The sequence below is a fragment of the Sturnus vulgaris genome, chromosome Z (genome assembly GCF_052056855.1).
Source record: "Sturnus vulgaris isolate bStuVul1 chromosome Z, bStuVul1.hap1, whole genome shotgun sequence".
In the NCBI taxonomy this organism is placed as follows: domain Eukaryota; kingdom Metazoa; phylum Chordata; class Aves; order Passeriformes; family Sturnidae; genus Sturnus; species Sturnus vulgaris.
In genome coordinates this window covers 64,391,152-64,411,967 of record NC_142283.1, presented here as the reverse complement: position 1 = coordinate 64,411,967, position 20,816 = coordinate 64,391,152, and the positions used below count along the sequence as shown (strand labels likewise).

The window sequence follows — 20,816 nt, the reverse complement described above, 5'->3', positions numbered from 1 at the left end:
CAACATGCTGTGATATCATCAGTGATAGTATTAGAATGGAAAATAAGAACCAAAGACAATACTAAGAAAAAAATATTGCATGCAAAGAATTTTGTATTTATTGACCGATTTAAATAAATGTTCACATGAGTTATAGAAATAGTCCTGTTCTATTTTAGATGCAAAGAAGTTGTTTTATGCCATTTATATTAGGGGAAATTCTGCATTTAAAAAATAGGATTTTTCTACTTTCTGCAGGCTTTTCCAATTGGCCATATTCTTCTTTCCTAACTTTCTCCAGTGATACTTTTCAGATGCTCTTCAGCTTTCTTCAAACACTGGATTACTTAATATGGTAAAAAGATGAGCTGTGTTGTTCTTTGATACCTAGACACTCAGGAGTAGTGTATATCCCCAAATCCTACAAAATCTGAAAGAAAAGTTCCTGGTGGACACATATAGTGTTCCAGGGAACTATATTTCTTATTGGACCATTGTGTTGAAACTGAAGATTCCCACAATTTAAATCTGAGTCTTAAGAATCTGGGGGGATTTTTAGAAATTTGGAAAAGAAAGGGACTCTAGTCAGGGAAAAAAAAGAGATAGCTATATACTGCTTAAAGATTCAGCAGATGACAATCTCCTCTACTAAAATTTAGTTGGCAGGACAAGAGAATAAAGGATTGACCTGAATTAGAAAGGTGTTTTAATGTATTAAGAGAAAGATACCTTTCCTTAAGGTTTAATGAGTTTACACTTGGAGATTAATGGATATGGAAAGGTAGGCTTTTCTCATATTCAAAGTAAAATATTGCTGAAGTAATGTGCAAGTACTTCTACTGAACTAAATCCAAATAAATCTGAGTTCTCTGTGAAAAAGAAGGAATATATATTTAAATCTGAGTTCTCTGTGAAACAGAAGGAATATATATTATCACAATTAATAGTAAACATGGCAAGTTAGAATATTCAAAGGAATTTGAAAAAAACTTAGAAAGTTCTGGGTTTAGGAACTTAAAAATAAGAGGGAGCATTATTTTCTGAATTTAGTATCATCAGTCTACATTTTATTTTTACATTTAGTAAAATGTAAAAATACTCTCCATACTTCATATATACATGAGTATATTTCACTGGAGGCTGAAAGAAGTTATTAGAAAGTGGTTGCAATTGTTCTTACTGTAGACTGAAAGGTATGTTACCAACCTATGAAGGATCCTTTGTTCTAGTTTAACAGAGCAAACAAATAGTTATAATCTCAAGACTTCCATGAGTAATACGTAAAAGTGTTAATACACATTCTTATCTTGGATAAAAATTAAAGGAGAGACTGTTCTCTTGAAGATAAAGCAGACCGTGCAGCTTATAATTAAGATTAAATTAAAGAAATCAATATAATGAAATTGGTGAATATTTGTAAACAAGATCACTTTTCAAATCTCGTGTCTAGATAAATGCAGCATCTCAGAACCATGTCTTTGTTAATAAAATTTAAGAGAAAATGGTGACATTTGTTTTTTAACTGATCTGACTTGCACTGTTAGTGTCAAGCACAGAAAACTTGATTAAGGCACTGTCCTTGAAAAGCAGTTACACAACTAACTGGAAGTGGCTTGCCTGGATAATACCTTCAACTGTAAGTTGTCAGTTATGCGCTGGAGACTTGCAAACCTTTATTCAAAATCTGAAAAGTTTTGGCTTAAACCACAAAGAACAAGGAAGATAGGCAATCAGTCAAAATAAATTGTGTATCCTACCTTGGCAAGCATTAGAGTAATGTCCCCTCCCAAATCCACACAACATATTCTGTGAAGGTCATTCCTTGCTTCTCCAAAGCCTTTCATATTGCAAACATGCAGAGCATTTGAAGTCAGCTCAGCTTTGTACCCTGATAATACTTTTAGGTTACATCAGTGAGATGAAATGATCAAAATGAAAATTGCAAAACCACAAAATCTAATCCAAATCCATTAAAGAAGCAGCATATATATGTAACACAAATATGCATGGTATTTGCATGTATTTATATTACATGAAAAACAACTTTGCCAATGTCAAAGACCATCAACTAATACAACAGCAATTTTCTGTGATTTCAGTATGTAACAAAAGGATGGTGAGCATGCAGAAAAGAAAGGATTTTTCTATTCATGATTTATTGATAAGATTAGTATCCAGACGTCATAAAAATTACAAATTAATTCGGTGTAGCAAAGGAAGCTATGATGTAGAACAGCTAGAGCTCTATAAATGACAAACCTCAGGAACAGCAATCAGATTCAACAGCTACGCTTATATTATGGGATAGAATATTTAAAAAAATATCAGTAAAGTAGAACTCAAGAAAGGTCAGAAATTTGTTTTGCAAAAATATATTTCATTTCTTTGTATTTCTTTTGGAGCCAGATTTTCATAACTTACAAAGATAAGATGATTGATTTTAATACCAATCAAATACTAGAACTGAAATGTTACTTTCCTCAGAACTCTCCAGTGTAATTTTCTCTTTCCAGAAACCACATGGGAAACTTTTTTATGACTCCTGGACTCTTACTTACATATGCACAGAAAATGTTGAAAAAAAAAATCGTGTTCAAAACACTTTGTCACTGGATAGGCAAACGCCTAGTACTGATGTCCAGATCATATGATTTTTAAAGATGTTTGGTTTAGACGATAGCTTTGGACACTATGATTAAATGGCTTTGGAAATACTGTTCTCAGGGACTGTGACTGGCACACAAGTAATAAAATCGTGTTGTGCCAACTACACTGCTGGAGGGAATAACAGAGATTTAAAAGCCTAAGGAAAATACCATGCAACTTTTTCTAAAGTGGTGGAGATGATAAAAATCTGACTGTTTGGACATAGAGGATCCCAGAAATATTTTTAAGATCTGTGGATTCCCTGCCATTGTAACAGCTAATAGCTGTTTGATTCACTTCTACCATGATGCCAGAAAATTGGCAGACTTGGCATAAAGGGGTCACATGATGAGCTAGGCACGGATATTGCTGCTGAGTTTTATTCCCTCCGACAGCTGTGAGGTCCTTGGCAAGTCTACCTACTGGATTTAGGAAGAGGAGCAGCACTGCCATCACTGCTAGCCATCATGAATGGAAGCATAAAGACATCATGACTGGAGGGCCAGGGTGGGATGAATAGAAATGAAAAGGAGGGAGAGAAGGTGTCAGGCTGCATGCCATAACTGCACCCAGAAATGATTATTCAGATATGCACTGGCTCTGGAGAAAGCAAGCAGGGTAGTCTGTGGAGAGTGCTCCTGCCAGTTCCTTGTCCATCTGGCAATTATTCAGGGAGGCAGTTATCCAGCGGTCTCTGTCAAATTGTGTCACTCTTGTCTGCTTTTCTTTTACAGGATGCTCAAAAGGACTGTGTGGTATGTGCTGGATATATCAATCACACAAGACTGTTGTTTTACAGCCTATAGCCATGCTGAGTTACACCAACAAGGCTTTTAATGTTTGCTGGTGGTTGAAGGTTTATGTTGCTTTCAAGTTACTGTCCTCTAGTAACTGCAGCTGGCACTGCGTGATTCTGTTGCTGGCAGAGCAAGGGTGATGAGTAGCAGCAGAGGAAAAGAATAACTGCAGGGTCTCTTCAGTGGGAGTGAGGAAGTGGTCCTTCTTCCTTCCTGTTGAGACAAAAATAAAAGTGAAATTCTTGCATCTGTTTCTCTGTAATGGAAATCTGTAGCTTCCAGTGGAAAAAAGCTGCCACAATTTATTAAAAGCTGTGCTTCTATTTGTGTCTTTGACTCATAGAATAGAATGAATAACGAATACCTAGGCTGAAAGAGATGTAACAAGTAGCAGCAGGGTGAAGGAAAACTGAGCTATCACTGTTTTTCTGAAATGGTAGAGTTGCTTTACCCCAGAGAGACAACAGATAGTGGCGCTTACAACAGATGGAATTGCTGATCCAGGTGAGAATTATGCTGTCAACTTACTAGTCTGGAAGAATATAAGAAAAAGAGATGATGGTTGCAATAATTTTGGAAGATCTTCGTAAGTGATACATGAGAAGAGGTTTAGCAGGTTTTTCTCAGTTCATTAATATATTTCTTTTGAGAAAGGGGTTCATCTTGAAACTCAATAATATTATATCCCTCAGCCTTGTGTAATGCCTTAGGTAGATAAATATATTTGTTACACAGTTACAGTTGGAAAAAATTTAACCATGAAAGGATCATGACTTCTTCAAGGCCAGAAAATCCTCTGCAGTACATCCAAGAAGAATATCCAAATCAGACATCAAGGTATCAATATTCTAAAGACTATCCAAGGTCAAAAATGGAACTGATTTCAGTAGTTAATGCAAGATGTACAAACTAGTGATAAAAAATCAAGGGGGCAAATATACTATACAAAGACTACATTCTGGCTTGCTGAGTGCTCTGTTGCCTGTTTGTTTTTCATCCTTAAATTGCAAACTCTTTGGAAAGAGATCACCTTTTTGCTTTGGATCATATGGTAGATAGACCAAAAGGTTCACCAGTTCACGAGTAGATGCTACAGCAAAAACAATTGTTAAGTGCAAAGAATATGACTACACAATGCAGGAGCGTTATAAGTAGCATCAGCATCATTAGTTTTTAGAAAGAATCAGGGAACTGCTATTACATCTTTGGCAGAACAAGGAGGTTTAAGTACAGCTCTTTCCTTATATTACGTGTCTGACGTCTAGATCAAAACATCACCCTCAAATTCATGGATTTCAAAAACATTTTTAACAAAAGTTTGGTTCCATATGGACTGAAATGGGAGGGAAAATAATCTTTAAAGAGGTTTTCCATTGAAATTGTGAAGAAAAGCATAAGTAAAACATTAAGAAAAATATAAATAACAGTAGACATTTCTCGGTGTACGAGCAAAACCTCTACAATTTTCTGTAACAGATTCCAGTTTTCCCTGACATTCTCTCTCCTGAGAAGTGGAATGGGACCCTGCTTTTCTGAAGGAAATTTCTTCTGAAAGGTACACCTGTTACGCTATAATGTAAAAATGGTGCATCAGCAAAATAGCAAAGCATTTCTACAGAAAACAGTGATGCCAGCAGATTTTCAGTAGGACCTAGGAAACAAGCATGAAAAAGTCCTCAGATTGGTCCTCATTTAGTTTCTTGACTTTTCCATTACACAGAGGAGCAAACAGGAAAGGATTTTGGCTTAGGAGCAGGTTTGTTTTCCCTTTATCACAATGGAAAGAATGAATAGAAGATCAAGGTGGGGATAAGTCTTTCTACACAGACTAACAAGATAGGGAGAATCCAGCTTGTATACAGTATTAAAGCACTTTTTGCATGTTTAGTCAAGACCAGAAACTATGGACTGTGTTATCTCTCATATTTATTCTGTTTGTTCATGATGATGCCTAGGTTATGTATTCAGGGGCACAGCAGATTCCTATCTCTAGCATGTTGAAAGTTGTTGATTATTCATTACACTGTTACAAGTTTTGTGCAACAAGGAAACTCCTTGGCTTGCAAAATCTTAGTGTGTTCCCAAACAGAAGTTCCTTTGTGTACAACAGTAGATGTTCCAAATATTGCACGATGCTAATTTGAGGCCAAAGGCCTCTGTTTCATAACAAACCCTGGGTGCCGGTACTTGTGATTGAAAACTGCTAAAAGTTAGTCTCACATTACCTTCTAGAGCTGTGTTTTAGACAGACTGAGGAATAATCTGTGCAAGAGGTAACTATCTCTCAGAGCTCTTCAGTATGTTTTGTACATTTTTGTCCAATCAGCTCAACTCCTTCACTTTTTGGTGCAAAAAAAATTTTAAGAGCAAATGAGAAAACAGAGATGTCAATCAACATGTTCAGTTTCTGATTTCAAAGTGGTAGAGCCTTTACACTGTGCATAAATCTGTGTTGCATGCCAGCAATGCACTATGTAGTGTTCTGGAGTGAGGAATGGAGGGTGGGTTTTATTAGCCACTATGCTTCCTTCTCTGGTCAAGGCACTGTGGAGAAACACATTTGAAAAAATAAGGTGAATATAAGGATTACAGGCAGAATGTAATTTATTAGAATTGAAATTCAGCAAGTAATCAAGAGATAAACAATCATTATAAGGCATGCCATGCATTTTTAAATGACAGAATAGTAAGGGTTTTCCACTTTGCACCTTATCCAAAAGTAACTCAAAACCTTGACAGCACTGGCCTTACTCAAAAGGCAAAGTAATGCCTTAGCAGGAATGGTGACAGCACCTGTCTCCGTTCAGCTATTTCTTACACTGGTGCCTCCCACTGTCCCTGTATTTTATGTTTTGCCTTGCTCTTAGCAGCTTTCCAGAAAATGTTTCATTTCAGTGCATACGCATATTCCTCAGTACCCCACTGCCACTCCGACATTTTCCTTCAATTTCCTGTTGCCTTCTCCCTTGTTGGAGTCTTGGCACTCTGGGAGAGCTGTCCCCTAGAACTGTCATACACACTGTATGCCCCCTTACCTCCTAGATTAATTTTTATTGAAGATATACTTTTTCTTCTCTGTGTTCTAGTCCATCCAATTGCTACTCAAAGGGATATTCCTCTTCAATGTGATATTTATAAAATATCTGAAGTCATCTTGTTCTGTTTAGATGTCTTTAAAAGTATAGGGTTTTGTGTGGTTATTTTCTTTCCTTTTTCCGTGAATGTGATTTTAGGAGAGGAATATTTGAAAAGATATAACAGTACAGTGATTTGCATGCAAATAATTTCATGCTGTGTCTACAAAGCAGATACTTTGTTATCTTATTGCCATGAGTACCATTCTCCCTTTGACAACGCATCTTGGTCTAGGAATCTTCCAGAAAACTGTCTCGAATTTATAGGAGAGGCTTCAAAGACTTAGGAGAGGCTTAGTGTCAAATGCTGCCTTTATGAAACTCAGAATTCATTTACATCTGTAAGTTGTACTTTACAAGAGAATATTAGATGATCTGTTTATCCCAAAGAAATCATACTTGAAAGATGACAATGAATGCAACTGACTTTTTCACATCACCTTTCACCTGCACAAGGATGGTTATAGTATCTTTACAGACCACCTAAATAATTCACTCAGTGTGCCCTCAAGGCCTTACCTACTGATACTATTCTGCAAATATATAGAGTGCAAAGAACGTCCTCAGGTTATTGTCTAGAGGGGAAAAACCTTTTCCTATCTGCTCACCACATCCTCCAGCAAAGACCCTACATTTAGGTCAGCCTCTGATCATATATATAAGACAAGAAGGAATCTGCTTCTGTTATAAGGTAATTCTCACTCAGCTAGGTGCTTCAGATCAAATCACGGATCCCAGCAAATCGACCACATTAATAATCCCTGTTGAGACGCTGAGTTAATGTTGCACCTAACAAATTCTGAGAAATAAGCCTGAAATATTCAGCTTAAGTACTTTGAACTATGTGACTTCTACTGTATCTAAAAATCACACCATCCTGAAAACAACTTTGTATGCATAGCAATATTCATTTTTCCTTTTCTTATCTCATATCAGAAAGCAAAATCACCCCGATGTGGTCGAGTGAAAATCCCGACAAGTAGAAAATTTACTTGAACCTCCCCAAGGTTAGAGTCATGTGATGTCTCCTGCATTTCTTCTCTCTCGCAGTCTCTCAGGAAACAGCCGCAGCGGTAGGTGTGCGTGGCAGGGTATAATCTCATCTACATGTGCATTCCTGCGCACACATGGAGGCGGGAGTGCTCCGGCGAGACATTAACGCTTCTCCGTGGTTTACAGACATGGAGAAATACCTGAGGACAAGGGGAGCGGCGCCGGCCAACTGAGGGCAGCCCGGAGAAGGACGCGCGGAGGCTACGAGCGAGGATGTGTATGTAATTTCCTACTGACTCCAGAGAGGGACGACCAGGTGAGCTGGGGCACTTTGGAGAGGCGATTCCTCGGCTGCATGCAGCGAGGCAGCGCGGGCGCTCCGCTCCTCCCGGCCCCTCGCCGGCTGCCAGGGAAATGCTGTGGAGAGGAGCGGCTCAGGTTACGGGGGAGCGAGCTGGGAGCGCTCTGAGATCCGGGAAAGGCTTCTCCGCGCCTCGCACGGGACGGGACGGGGCAGCCCAGTCCAGCCCAGCCGGGCGGCCGTACCCCACTCCGGGGCCACCGGAGCCTCCGCCGCTCTCCCGCACATGGGGAGGGCCGGTGGGGGCGGGGCCGCGCTCCTCGCGTGGCGCCTCCACCGGCTCCCGGGCTCGGCTCGGCCGCACGGACGGACCCCGTCCGGCTCCAGCTCCAGCCACGGCCAGACACAGCGCCAGGCCCAGCCCCGCGGACCAGGAGCAGCAGCAACGGTGGCGGCGGCAAGCGGCTCCCGCCCAGCTCCCTCCCCGCCCCGACACCTGCGCGGGGGCGGGCGGGGCGCGGCCCCGCGGCACCTACGGGTGCGGCCCCGCCCCCGGCGCCCGCCGCCGCCAATCCGCGCCCGCCGTCCGCCCCCGCCCTACGCCGTTTGCGCAGGCGGCGCCGTTTGCGCAGCGCGCTGTCCGCCGGCGGCCCCCGGTGCTCGGGAGCCCGATGTGACCCGACAGAGAAAATGGCGGCGGCGGCGGGGGATCGCGCCTCGTCATCGGGATTATCCTCGGGCAGCGGCGCGGAGGCGGCCGCCGCCGCCGCCTGCGGGAGCCTGAAGGGCGGCGCGGTGGCGGGGAGCGTCGCCGGCAGCGGCGGGGGGCTCTTGCGGGAGGCGGGCGGCGGCGGCGGCTGCCGGGAACAGCGCTCTGACTGGAGACGGAAGCAGCTGCGCAAAGTGCGGAGCGTGGAGCTGGACCGGCTGCCGGAGGCGCCCCTCTTCCTCGCCGCCGCCCCGGCCGCCTCCTCCTCTTCCTCCTCCTCCTCGCCAGAGCCCCCCGAGACGCTGCTGCTCCACTACCTGCCCGGGCCGCCGCGCTCCAGCCCCGCCAGCCCGGCTGCCTCCCCCAGCCGCTGCGCCGAGCTCCTGGAGCCGCTGCCGGCGGGGACCCTGGCGGGGACGGACCCCGCCGCCGAGCGGAGGATGGAGCCGTCCCCGGCCGCGAGGTGAGGGGCGCCGGCGGCTGGAGGGGCGGGCAGGGGTCGGTCCCGGCGGGCGCTGCGTGACAGCGGCGGCGTCGGGGCTGTTCCCGCGGACGGGGCTCGGGGCGGGCTCCGGTGCCCCGTTCCCCCCGGCCGCGGGCCGGTAGCGGATGCGGGGGCGGCGGGAGCTGCCGCGGAGCGCAGCGCTGGGGCGCGGCGGGCAGAGCTCGCCCGCCTTCCCCCGGGGCACCTGGTTCGGGGCGGAGGGAGGGGCACGGCCGGGCCGGGCTGGGCTGCCCCGCCGGCCGCAGCTGTCAGCGGTGCGGGACTGCGCGGGAGCCGAGCCGCGGGAGCGGAGCCGCGGGGGGCGGCCCCTCTGGCTGCGGGGTACGTTTGTGTTTGACTTCTGCCGGAGTCCCGAAAGGCTTTGAAGTGTGAGCTCGGGGCGGTGGCGGGGCCGGGGCCGGATGTGTCAGCAGCCATTGGGGCTCCGGGCGAGCGAGCGCGGTGCTGGGGCCGCGCTGCGGGCGGCGGCTGAGCGCCTGCCTTGGGTGCTCCCCAGGCACTGCCCGAGCACTTTGCTGCAAAACTGAGTAATCGACTTTATTGTTATTCCACCCCCCCCCCCAGCTCCCCCCCTCCCCCCCGGCCAGGACTTCTCCGAAGTCAGATTCTGATTTGCAGCGTCGCGATAATGCAGAACTGATTTCTTTTAGTAAGAAGAGGAAGGACTTAGAAGCATGAATATCCTCTCTGGTTTGTTTTCCTAGGAGAAAGTAGTTTAGTCGTGGCTTACTCTAGGTGATAAACTTAAGTGCTTATGTTCAGCGCCCTGGTGTTTGCAGTCTTTATTTGCCTTCTATACGTATTAATTGATAAGTCTGTTTTCTTGTGAGCTGCCAGTAATTCTCCTATAAGTGTGCAAGTATTCAGGATGAAAGAAAACTTACACCCATGGTGAAGCAGTTTAAGTACTTCAGAGCACATTTCAGCTTTAACATGTACTCTCTGAGTCTTACTGCTGTGTAGGCACTGCAGTATGACCATGTAATTTTGATGTGAATATGACAATTTCACCTGGATCTCTTGTAAAGTTTTATCTGATGTAGACTCTGTAGTTTAAAAACATAGTATTAACATCCGGGGACCTATTTTAGGGATGCCCTACAGTTTGGCTAATCATTTAAACCTCATAAAAATATAATTCCTGTTTGGACTAATGACTTCTAGGTTTTCTTTTCAGTTGTGTCTTATGTCAGTCAAACCTCAGGAATATTTTTAAAGGTTAAATTGCCGTGGGAGTACTGTGATAAGAACTGTTTTGTAAACCAATATTCTGTTTATATGTATTCTCAGCATTTCAGATGGATTTTGGCCTATTCCTAGGGTAGTGTAAAAATACTTGTTATGGTGTGGTTGTTCAGATAAGAAATTACTCTGTATTTACAGAAGATGTAGCAGAAAATTGTAAATGTTTTGGGGAAGGGGAATGATGTACAAATTTTAGTGAGTGCCTTGCCTTTTTATAAATTCTCTTTGCTTTTATAAAGTCATGAAATTATAATGGACTGTATATTGTAATACAGTTATATCAAGTTTTGTGGCTTTCAAGAAAAAGAAGGATCTGTATCAGAATATATAAATATATTTAAAGCAGTTGCATCTCATGGTGATAGCAAGTGGGAGTTAGACTTGATGTTAGAGGTGCAGGAAGGTCAGTGTATATCGCATCCGTGCTGAAATGCTGCGTCCATCCTTGGTAGTTGGTCCCACAGCAGCAATGACAAAGCAGCTGTGGAATTTTTTTTCCTTTTCACACTGACGGTTTTTCTTACTTTTAAGTACCTGCGTTTGGGCAAAACAGTGTATTGTGTATACAAGTTAAAATACTTTTAAGTGCTTTGTGCTATTTGATTAGGAATGTTAACAAATCTTAAAAAATACTGAATGCCAAATGCTTTTCTCTTAAGTATTTCAGTGAGTCTACTCTGAGCTTTTTATAAGTGCAGTTGAAAATACATGACTTTAACAATGATTGTCCTTCAGAAATACCCTATAAATCCTCATGTAGAGTATCTCAGTAATTCTGTGTGCTGTGTTACCTATAAAAGGGCATTAGATCAAGTTGCACTTTAAAAATTTAAAACATCTATCTGCCCTCATTTTAATATTTTATTTTTTTAATGTTTTATCTGGAGGAGAAAGGCTAATTTATATATGAGTTACAGTAATACACATTAAATTTGCCTGGGCAGCTGTTGTCCAGATATTTATTAAGAGGCAAACTGAAAGACATAATTTAAATAATGTTTTATGGGAAGGCTTTGAATACAGTTGGTTGTACTTTCCTGTAAGGATCTACTGTTACTTAGAAGATACTGTGCTTGCTCCAAAGTCCCCCTATCAGTCTCTTTGGTATTACAGTTATTTCCTTTTAAATAAATTCTCTGTTTCTGTTTATGCTGGAAGATCTTTCTGAGCCTCAAAATGAAGCTGAGAAGGGAAACTGACTGCTGTTGAATTAGAGATGTAAATATTACCTTTTTTTCATTAAGCTTAAGCATTCTGCTTGTCAGGCAGTACAGTGAATATTTTCACTAAAAGCAGTGAAGGGTGTACGCTGTCTTATGTACTATAAGAGAAGAAGGGAGCTATTTTCCTAGGAATTGGAGCTTCAACATGATAAAGCACTTCAGATCCCTTGTCCCCTATCTATTGTTTACTGTCAGTATATTTTTTTTGTTTATAATAAGATCCAAATAGTGAATTCAGTGATAACTGCAGTGTAATTTCTCGTAGCAGGAGGGAAATCCATGGAAGTAAAGTGCACCTCCTTTTCTGTGAGTTTAACAATATGCTTTTAAAACATCCAGACATTAAGTGATGTTTGTGTCTGAAATTGATGTAGATGCCTTATTACTTCCCCAAGTATAGAATTAGTTTATATTGCTGTAATCATATTTTTATAAAAATGAAAGGAAATAGATGGTGCAGATCATCTGTTCTGTGTGCAGTAACCACATACTTTGACTTCCATGAAAATTAGGTGTTTGAAAAGGCATATGCTAGGATAGTTCAGCTGCAAGGCAGCCCTTGTAGATGTTTATACTGTATTTTTCTGCAGTTGCTATTTGACAGATGCTGGAGACGCCAAAGTCACACTGTAAAACAGAAGCTTTGTCTGTATGTACATATGTACTAATAATAGCTCACCAGTTTCAGCTCTGTTTATCAATTTGTAGCACCTTTGATGACTTTCAAAGGAGGACATGAATGCTTTTAACAGAGCACTGGGATTTGGAGTGGGAACAGAGGGGGAGCACCTACAGTAACTGCACTGCATGGCCAAGGATTTTTCTGCCACTGAAATGCTAACTTTCTCTGTTCCTGTCAGAATGTAGCTATGGTAAAAAAATACAGTTTATTGTTGATCTTGGCTCTTCCCAGCTAAGGCAAAATAGAATTTTGTATTTTGTCTAAGTCTTTATTGCTCGATGTTTATAACTGTCTATGTAAATAAGCTACCAAATTTTCTGCATCCAGTTAGAGTGGATACTGCGGTAAGAGAAGATTGCCTTTCTACCTCTTCTGTGCTCTGTGGCTTGAGAGTACTTTTGGAAGAGGGTTACCCTCTACCATGTCTGATTTTTATCACTCTTAGTTATTGCAAGTTGTAGGGTTCTGCTTAAATGGTCTGATTTGATATGGCAGTTTCTTTGTTCCTGTGCAAAGTAAATAGATTGTAACTAACTAATCTGGAGCTTTCTGTCTCATTGGATTTAGTGATACTAAAGGTTCAGTCTCTACTGTCACTCAGTGGAGTCTAAGTACTGCTCAGTGCAATACCTGTGTGTAGACATGTGCAGTCATATTTTACCCAAAGGTCGAACATGTAGAGCACAAGATTTGGAGACCAATTTTTCCTCCTCTGTGATGGATTTGAACTTCTCTAGACCTTTTAGTGTACTTACACTTTCAAAAGTAATGTTGCAGCTGTGTAGTGATTTACGCTGCTGCAGGGGAGCATGAGGCAGAAGTAGAAACAAGCATCTGGGGGTGGAATGACTGTGGGAATGCTTCTGTTGGCTTTCCCTGGCTTCCAGTATTGGTGAAACTTGGCTTAAGCTTGTTTAAAATACAAATTATATGTTGCCATGTAGCAATTTTTTAAATAAACTCGTAAAGCTAGTTTTCAGCAGAAGTGGTGATAAGAGGATGGATCTGGTTTGAGTTCTGAGTTTCCAAGCCTAATCTGAGTGTTCTCGGAGGATTCTCTGCAAAGACCTGAGGGTCATTCTTAATTTACATTTTATCTGCTGTGTGCTCACTTAAAGCTCTAGAATTACAGTTTGTTCTTTTGCTTAAGGCAAAGTGGACAGAAATCCTTTTAAAGGGCTTCATTAGTTGTCTGTGTGTGACTAGGAGAACGTGGTTAAGTGGAGAGTTGCTTTCTGTTGCTACCCTCCCTTTTTATCTTTGCCCGGAGGCTGAGTGTATTGCCTGCAGGGTTGCTTCCGCTTTCCAGTCTCACAACACCACACAAGTAGAACTGGAGAATTCTCTTTGGTGCTGAAGTGTCTTGACTATTTTTTTCCCGTATGTTTGGAGTTTTGAGGGGGTTTTAGTGTGTTTTGGTTTGGGGTTTTTTTTTTGGGGGGGGGAAGGAGCTGGGGAGTTTGTGTGGTTTTTTTGGTTTTTTGGTCTGTTTTTTGGCTTGTAGGTTTTAGGTTTTTGTTGAATTTCGGGTTTTTTTTGTTTGCTTTATTTTGTTGGGGTTGTTTGTTTGTTGGTGTGCTTTTAGAAGATCAGTTTTGTTGGATCTTGGCTGTAAAATGTCCTGAGAGCACAGCAGCTCTACTTGCTTGCTACTTAAGAGCAATTTGAAACTGGAAATTCTTTACCTTCTGTCTGGAAGTTGATGAAATAGCTTTCAAATTGTCTTAATAAAAGGTGATCGAGACATCACTCCCTCTCTTTTTGGATTATTAATGTCCAGTTGTTTTGATAGTGTTCAGCACGTGAAGATTTTAAGATGTTTGCAAAAAGTGTTTTTTTTTCTTTAAACTTAGAATGTCATAGAATATTCCTATTTCTGAGATTAAACTGTAATTCAAGTCAGTCTGCCTTTGTTTCACACTTTCTCCATATATTTCATTTGTGTCCCTGAAGTATAAACTATTGAAGTCATTAATGGAAATATAGCATAGTACTGTCAGTTCTCATCTCTCTTGTCCTAGTATTCTAGTTGGTAGTTAAATAACTGCTAATGTGATTATTATGCTGGACAACATCAGTTCTTTCCTAGTATTTCCCGTCAATAGATTTCACCCAGTTCTTGGTACTGCAGCTCCTTGTAACTTGCCCAGGGTCACTGTGGAAGGTGGAAATAGAATGCTGGGAAGTGACTTGCATCTGCTTGACCTCACTGACATCTGACCACATCTGACATCTTGTTTTCTGGTCTCTTCCCCATCCTATTCTTGAGCCTCTAGTCGTCTTGCTTTTGAGCAAGTTGAAACCAGTTCTTATCAGCTGTCAGCAGTGATGATCAGGTACTTTTGGGAGCTGGTAGTTCACCCTTAAAGGTGTGCATATATTTCAGTAGTTATTTCTCTGAAAGACTGTCTTACACCCTGATGATTTTTGCAGTCTTGTATAACTGTCATGTTTCTATCTCCAGGGCTGTTCCTTTCAGATGCTGAAAGAGCTTGGTCTAAATATTTAAAATGCTGAAGGGGAAAAAAGCCCCTAACCCTAATCTGTCATAACAAAGTGTGAAACAACTTCGGGTTTTTTTATACAAATTTTGTGTTACCTCGCATTCTACTGCTAATAAAATGTCTGCACAATATTATTCTAAAATTCTAGTATTCTTTAAAAGGGAAGCTTCTAAGCTCAGTGGATGATAACGTCTCCCTCAGATAATATATAAGTGCTCTGCACTTGGAAATGTATACACAAATGTAAATATCTGTCAAAGGTGTGGTAAATCTGTGGGATTCTGTGTGAAACAAGCATTGACATCCAATTTGCTGTTCATGAACAGTTTATCCAATTTGTCAGATTAAGACAATCTAACAGGCTAGTGTTTGTTTACCATCATAGCTAAGACAATATTCTAATTGCTTTGAATTATGACACTGCTTTTAATTTCTGTTTGCTGGATGTATAGTTTGAAAATTCTTGTGTAGTTAGGGACAGTTTCTCCGTTTATCAGTATTTTTCTTTTTTTTATTACTTGTTTCATGGTTCTAGACAGTAGAGTTGCAAGGTCTGATATTAATAGTCTTTTCAATCTTTTTTCCTCTGGTTTCACATTTTAACTTTAGCATTAGGTCTATAATTAGTGTCTTAAATCTTTCCATAAATAAAGATCTGAAATGTTTGTTATTTCACTAAAGGAAATGCCTCTGCAGAAGTCTATGCTGTGATTACAGATGCCTTTGCTTAATATGAGAAATTACTGCAGTTTTGATTAGCATGGAAGCTTGCTGGGACAGTGTTAATGTATTCTTTAAAACTTGGAAAGGATTTTCCATATTAAGGATCGGTATTGCATATTAAATTTGTTACTTTATTCATATAAATAAAACATAGGGAATGGCTTCTGTAGTTGGGTGAAGTTCTTTCACAGTTCATGCTTGAAATGGAAATGTGAAGAATTAGTTCTTTAATTGTGTGGAGCTGGGTGGAGTTACTCTTAAAACTGTACTACTATGCATAAGTTTATTTTTAAAAAGATAATTCAGTAATGCCTTCATATAGATCCAGAAAATGGCTTCTCCTGTAAAGCTAGAATTAACATTGACTTTTTTAGGTTTTTAACTGTAAATTCTGCATTGATTTGTAATGAACAGCTTATTGCAGTGTGTCTCCTGGTCTCTGCAGGCAAATTGAATGCCCCAGCCTGTAGAAAGTGCGAGGGCTTTGGGGTTTCTACTAGATTTTCCATGGTGTGGAAACATTTTCTGTAATGCCCAGTGAATGCAGCCAAACTCTTTACTATCTACCTGGCAGGGGTGGGCGGTGGTTTCTGGCAGGGTCACAGTAACCAGGATAACTTGCTTTCTCTTTGAACCTCCGAGGTTAGGGCTGGGGCTGGTGGCCTCGGACGTTCTGCTCCACACAGCCTTGTTTACACACTTCCTCAAACATCTTCCTGAAGTTAACTAAGTCAGAGTTTGTTCCCTGGAGAAGAATTTGTTCTTGAGTTGCAACTGCATGTTTCTTACCCTTCCCAGAGGCTGGGGAGGAAGAGCAGGGGTACATGGAAAAGAGATCTTAAAGACATGCAGATTGTTCTGCATTTGCTTTAAGCCAGTAGTACAAGAAGAGGGAGAAGAAGCTCCTGCTTCACCTCCCCTCCAGCCTTGTGGACAGGAAAGCATGAAATGAGACTGCTTAAGCCATGCAGAGCCCTGACAGGGAGCAATGCAGGTGGCCTTCAGGGTTGTCATTTTAGAAATGCCTTGTGCCATACCAATATGGAAAAGTTTGATCTCTTTGGTTTTTCTCACTGTGAGGATGAACATGTGGGCTGAGTGCCCTCTTTTTGTGGTAAGAGGGCACGTAATAAAATAGTAAATATTTTGGATTCAGCTAAGATGTCTTCCATCTTCCGTGTCTTTCAAAGTTGTAAGGTGCTTTCATGTAAGGATGTGTTCAGCATTGTAAACCAACATACGCTGATACACTCAGCAAGCTGAGTGAGAAAAGATATGGATTGACAAAGTGTTCAACTTGGGAGATTCGTGCCTGGTTATTGCATTTGGCTTATGCTGCATGCCAGCATCCTCTGTTCTATATAGTTACTGTTGTCATTAATTTCTGCTGTATTTCTGGTATCAAGGGATTCAATTCTTAAAAAGAATGCTTTTTTCCTTGTATAGACACTTCAAAACCCAGTGGGTCCAAGTTGACTCTCTTAGGAATGGAAAATACAGGAAAAAGGCTTAGAAGGTACCAGAGTAGTAATGTAAAAAAAAAGTTCAGTGTTCCTTGTACCTGAGTTGCTCATTATTTTAGCCAAAAAAGAATTTCTCAGTCTGAGGGAGTTTTTTTATTCCACAAAAGGAGAGAAGTCAGGATTTGAGGACTCCTAGACCCTCCTGCAAATCCTGTCTCTTCTACAGTACAAGACGGACTTCCCTTTCTGAAGGAAAAAAAAATTGTTGGAAAGGTTTGATCTGAACATTGCCCGTTGACATGTCCATGAAAAAGGTCTTGATGACATCTCATTCAAATGTTTACTGTCTGTTCCAAATAAAACAGTGACAGTAATTTTCCTTGGCTGTTGCTCTTTGGGATACAGTTTACTAATGTCACAAACCTTTGTGAACACTGGCATTTCTCAGAAAAATAGTGTCTTTAACCAGGCTTTAATTCGTGATAGTAAACTAATGAAACTGCTTACTGTTTGTCTTTCTAAACTCATTCGAAGTACAGTTATACTTAATCTTGAAATCATTATTTATATTGAAAATCCTGAAATACAGATTAGCTCTTTTTGAGAAGTTAAGTGTACGTATGGTAAGCAGAACAGTGCTACTGAATTGTGAGATTTGTCTTTTAAGCATGTGGTTAAGTTCCAGCATGTTCAGGTACAATGGTAAACCATCTTGTCCCGGTAAATGTGCTGAAGTATTTAATTCTCCCTGGTGTCTCAGCAGTAAATTAGTATGCTCTGTTTGCTTGTTCTGACCTGCTCTGAGTTGCGTGTTTGTGGCAATGTTTTACAGTTCTGCTGCTAGTGAGGATGCCCAGCAAAACCAAATGAAGAAGAATTGCTTTGACATTTTGAAATCAGCTACATATGAATTGCATTCCTTTATTTTAAAATTGACTGGAAATGAGAATATAGGTCCAGTGCCAGGGCAAGCCACTTGTAGACCCTGGGAATCAAGACTGGAGGGGAGAGAGCACAGCCAGAACTTTTAGATTTTTGGCTTCTTTTCAACCTACCGGGTGGACTGTTGAGGAACTAGCAAGGGGAACTAGTAGGAAGTCTGCCAGTTTCTGTCATGTAGACAGATTTCCATAGGAGCTTCATCAAAATAGGTCTTTCACTTTTTCGGCAAATAGTTTTTTGAAAGTATTTCTTCCCCGGAAGGAACTTAGTTGTATGCATTAGTATTTCAACTGTATTTAACGTACTTGCATGTGTGTAAGTGATTGAAAACTAAATAGCCATAAATAGTAGGACTTAGACAAAAACTCCGATTTTAATCTTGTGAGTGAGCCTCTAGCTTAAAGCCTTAAACAGTGGTGGAGCCTCATAGGCTTTATTGGTATTCTTAGCGAGCAAGTGTTCACTTCATGTGCATCTATTGTATTAGTAATATTGGTATCTTAGCCTGAAATAAAACAAGGTATTTATCGCCAAGTGGGTGACTGACTAGTGTGGGCTCTGTTCAAAACGTAATTTCCACTTCAGAGGAAAATCTGCACCTAAATTTACCACTGTGGCCATCTTGGAGTTACATGTGACTGTCTGGGTTCTGAGTGAGCTTTCTCTGCTCATCAGCTCTTAGTAGCAGCTGGCAGCAGGATGAAGCTACCATAGTTGTACTCACACTGGCTAGGTAAGTTCTTCGCACTTTGTGGCACTCAGCTGCATAAAACTTTTTCCAGGGCTTGTAAAGTTAGCAGGTTGGACTGCTTCTGATGCTTCAGGCACTGCATACCTCTGTAGAACTTCAGGGGGAAAAAGAAGGGTGCAACATCTGGTTATGGAGTATGTGCTACAAACTGCAAGACTTCCTGGCTGTAACAGAATCTACATAGGAATGTGTGGTTCAATTAGCACACTTAAGTTGCTTTAGCCTGGGCTGAGCTGATAGTGTTTTGATAAATGCTGATTTGTTAAATACCTAAAACTCATGGATTTGTCATGATTAAAACCTGGATTCAAAGGATATAATGGTGAAAGTGGTCAAAAGTAAGACTGTTTCTTTAATGTTTCTAGGACCTTTAGCTATAAATAGCTATACTTACAGAGCTATAAGGTTTTGAAAAAAAAACCCGTTTGTTTCATCCAGCTTATTGGGAAATAATTCGGGTCTTTCATTAATGGTTGTGAGGGGAAGGACTAATGAGCAAATTTGCCTTCTCTGGTTAACATTGGTTCAAAAACTACATTAAGTTTCTCTGATCATAAAGCCAAAAGTGCTAAAACTTGGATTTGCACAGCTACTAAGGTGGAGGACTGATTTATACTATAGCAGCATTTTCAGAGATGTGACGTGTTATCTGTACGAAAGAGCTCAACTGGTTATACTACTTAGGACCAGCTCTGTTCTTCCCTTTGTGGGAAGAAGCTCCCTTTCCCTCGTGTTAAGGGAGCTGGTGCCTTAGGAAGGATACTCTTTTTTCCATTAAGTATTGTCAGTTAATCTCTGGTTGACAAGACACCATTGCCTCCAGATCTCAAAATATTTGTGCATCAGACATGATGGCAAATTTCTGATTTGGTGAAGGTACAGAATAGGCATATGAATTTTGTGCTATTAACATTTTAAAAACTACTGGTTTTTGCTTGAAACCACAAATAATTATGCAGTCAAGATTTTCAATGTAGCTATTATCAAGTAAGGTTTTGGCATTTTTCTTAACTGTCAGTCTGCCCAATCTTTCCTCATGTTTCTTTATAATCACTTCGGAGGAGGAAAAAAAGCTCTGTAGAACTTGCTCTTTTTCCCCCCTTAAGCTCATTTTAGAGAACCAGCATTTCACTTTATCTCCTGAAGTCCCAATGTATGCTTCATTGCATTTCTGAATCTCATTGTGAAAAGACCTGCATTTTGATACTTAAAAGGAAATAGGAAATGAGGCAATATGGGTCTAGCATACTCCCTTTCCATGTTCAAATAAATGGCATGTTTTTATAACTGGGAGGGGATGAAGCTGGCTCTCACAAGGGAAGTGGTTAGTTCTTACCATGGTGACTTTTGATAAGGATTTGTTGGGCTACTGTATACTTATTTGCACTTGCTAAAATAATATATAATTACAGGATTTAAAATTCTTAACCCTTTCTCTGTAACTGCATTCAGTGATTGTGAGTGGGCAGCCAAGGAATAAGAATTGAGAACTCTGCTATATCATATTCATACAGCAGCTTGTTTCTAATCCTATGTAGGTGCATGACTGGCTGGCTAATACTTGACATGGACACACTAAGCAAGTATGGGAAGTGTGTCTTCTGAAAGTGGTCACCTTCCCTGTGGAGAGTATTCAGAGTTTGTGTTATGTATCTGAGTATTCCTAAGGCTGACTATGCAAATCCCTTTTGGTTTTCCAGGACAGGATTATGTGACAGTGTGTTCTTCACCGGTCCCAGGCTACAATCAGCCTTGTTCCAACGTTTCAAAGGCATGTTTTCTTTCTGATGTCTGCATGGACTTGGGGCTCTGTCACCCCTTTGCTTGTCCCAGGTCGCCTGACATTTTAATGTAGCAATTAATTCAATGGGTCACAGTGAAGACATGAGTCTTCAGCTTCTAGTTCACAGTCAGGTCACTCCAGTACCTAGTAAAATATTAACTTGCTAAGAAAAGTATTTCCATAAACAGTCCATTAGTAAGTCACAAGGTTACGACTCATTTCACATGCAGACTTTTCCCCAGTTATAGTTACACCAGTGTGTCCTGGGAACTAGTTTTTATTTCTGGACTTTTATATGTTTTTGTTGTTTCATAATGATTTGAAAAGCACTTGCACACCTCCTTAAAGAAGTGAGACTGCTTTCCCAGTTACTGTCCTGTATTTGAGACGCTGCTACTGTCATACAAGTTCTCATGGTAAGAAATAAAAGTAGTAT

At 41.2% G+C, this 20,816-nt stretch overlaps 1 protein-coding gene and 1 long non-coding RNA gene across 4 annotated transcripts in view; one reads left to right on the top strand and one right to left on the bottom strand.

The window, feature by feature from the left end:
* Nucleotides 1–1,024: 1,024 nt before the first annotated feature.
* LOC106859617 (uncharacterized) lies at nucleotides 1,025–8,103 on the bottom strand. 2 transcript variants are annotated; one of them, XR_001403878.2, is made up of 2 exons: nucleotides 7,506–8,103; nucleotides 1,025–3,635 (listed from the first exon to the last, which is right to left on the bottom strand). It is a non-coding gene; the product is annotated as an uncharacterized LOC106859617 (long non-coding RNA). The 2 variants fall into 2 exon arrangements; XR_015799707.1 differs by having other exon boundaries at nucleotides 1,025–5,966; nucleotides 7,506–7,637.
* MAP3K1 (mitogen-activated protein kinase kinase kinase 1) overlaps nucleotides 7,728–20,816 on the top strand; it is a 59,234-nt gene continuing 46,145 nt past the window's right edge. The window contains exon 1 of one of the 2 annotated variants that reach the window (XM_014887014.2): nucleotides 7,728–7,865. Coding sequence is in view for 1 of the 2 variants with exons in the window: in XM_014887013.2 (XP_014742499.2) it covers nucleotides 8,541–9,022 (482 nt within the window). In the remaining variant the exon portion in view is untranslated. Of the gene's footprint in view, nucleotides 7,866–8,508; nucleotides 9,023–20,816 lie in introns of those variants that run through there. The other variant, XM_014887013.2, reaches the window with a different exon arrangement.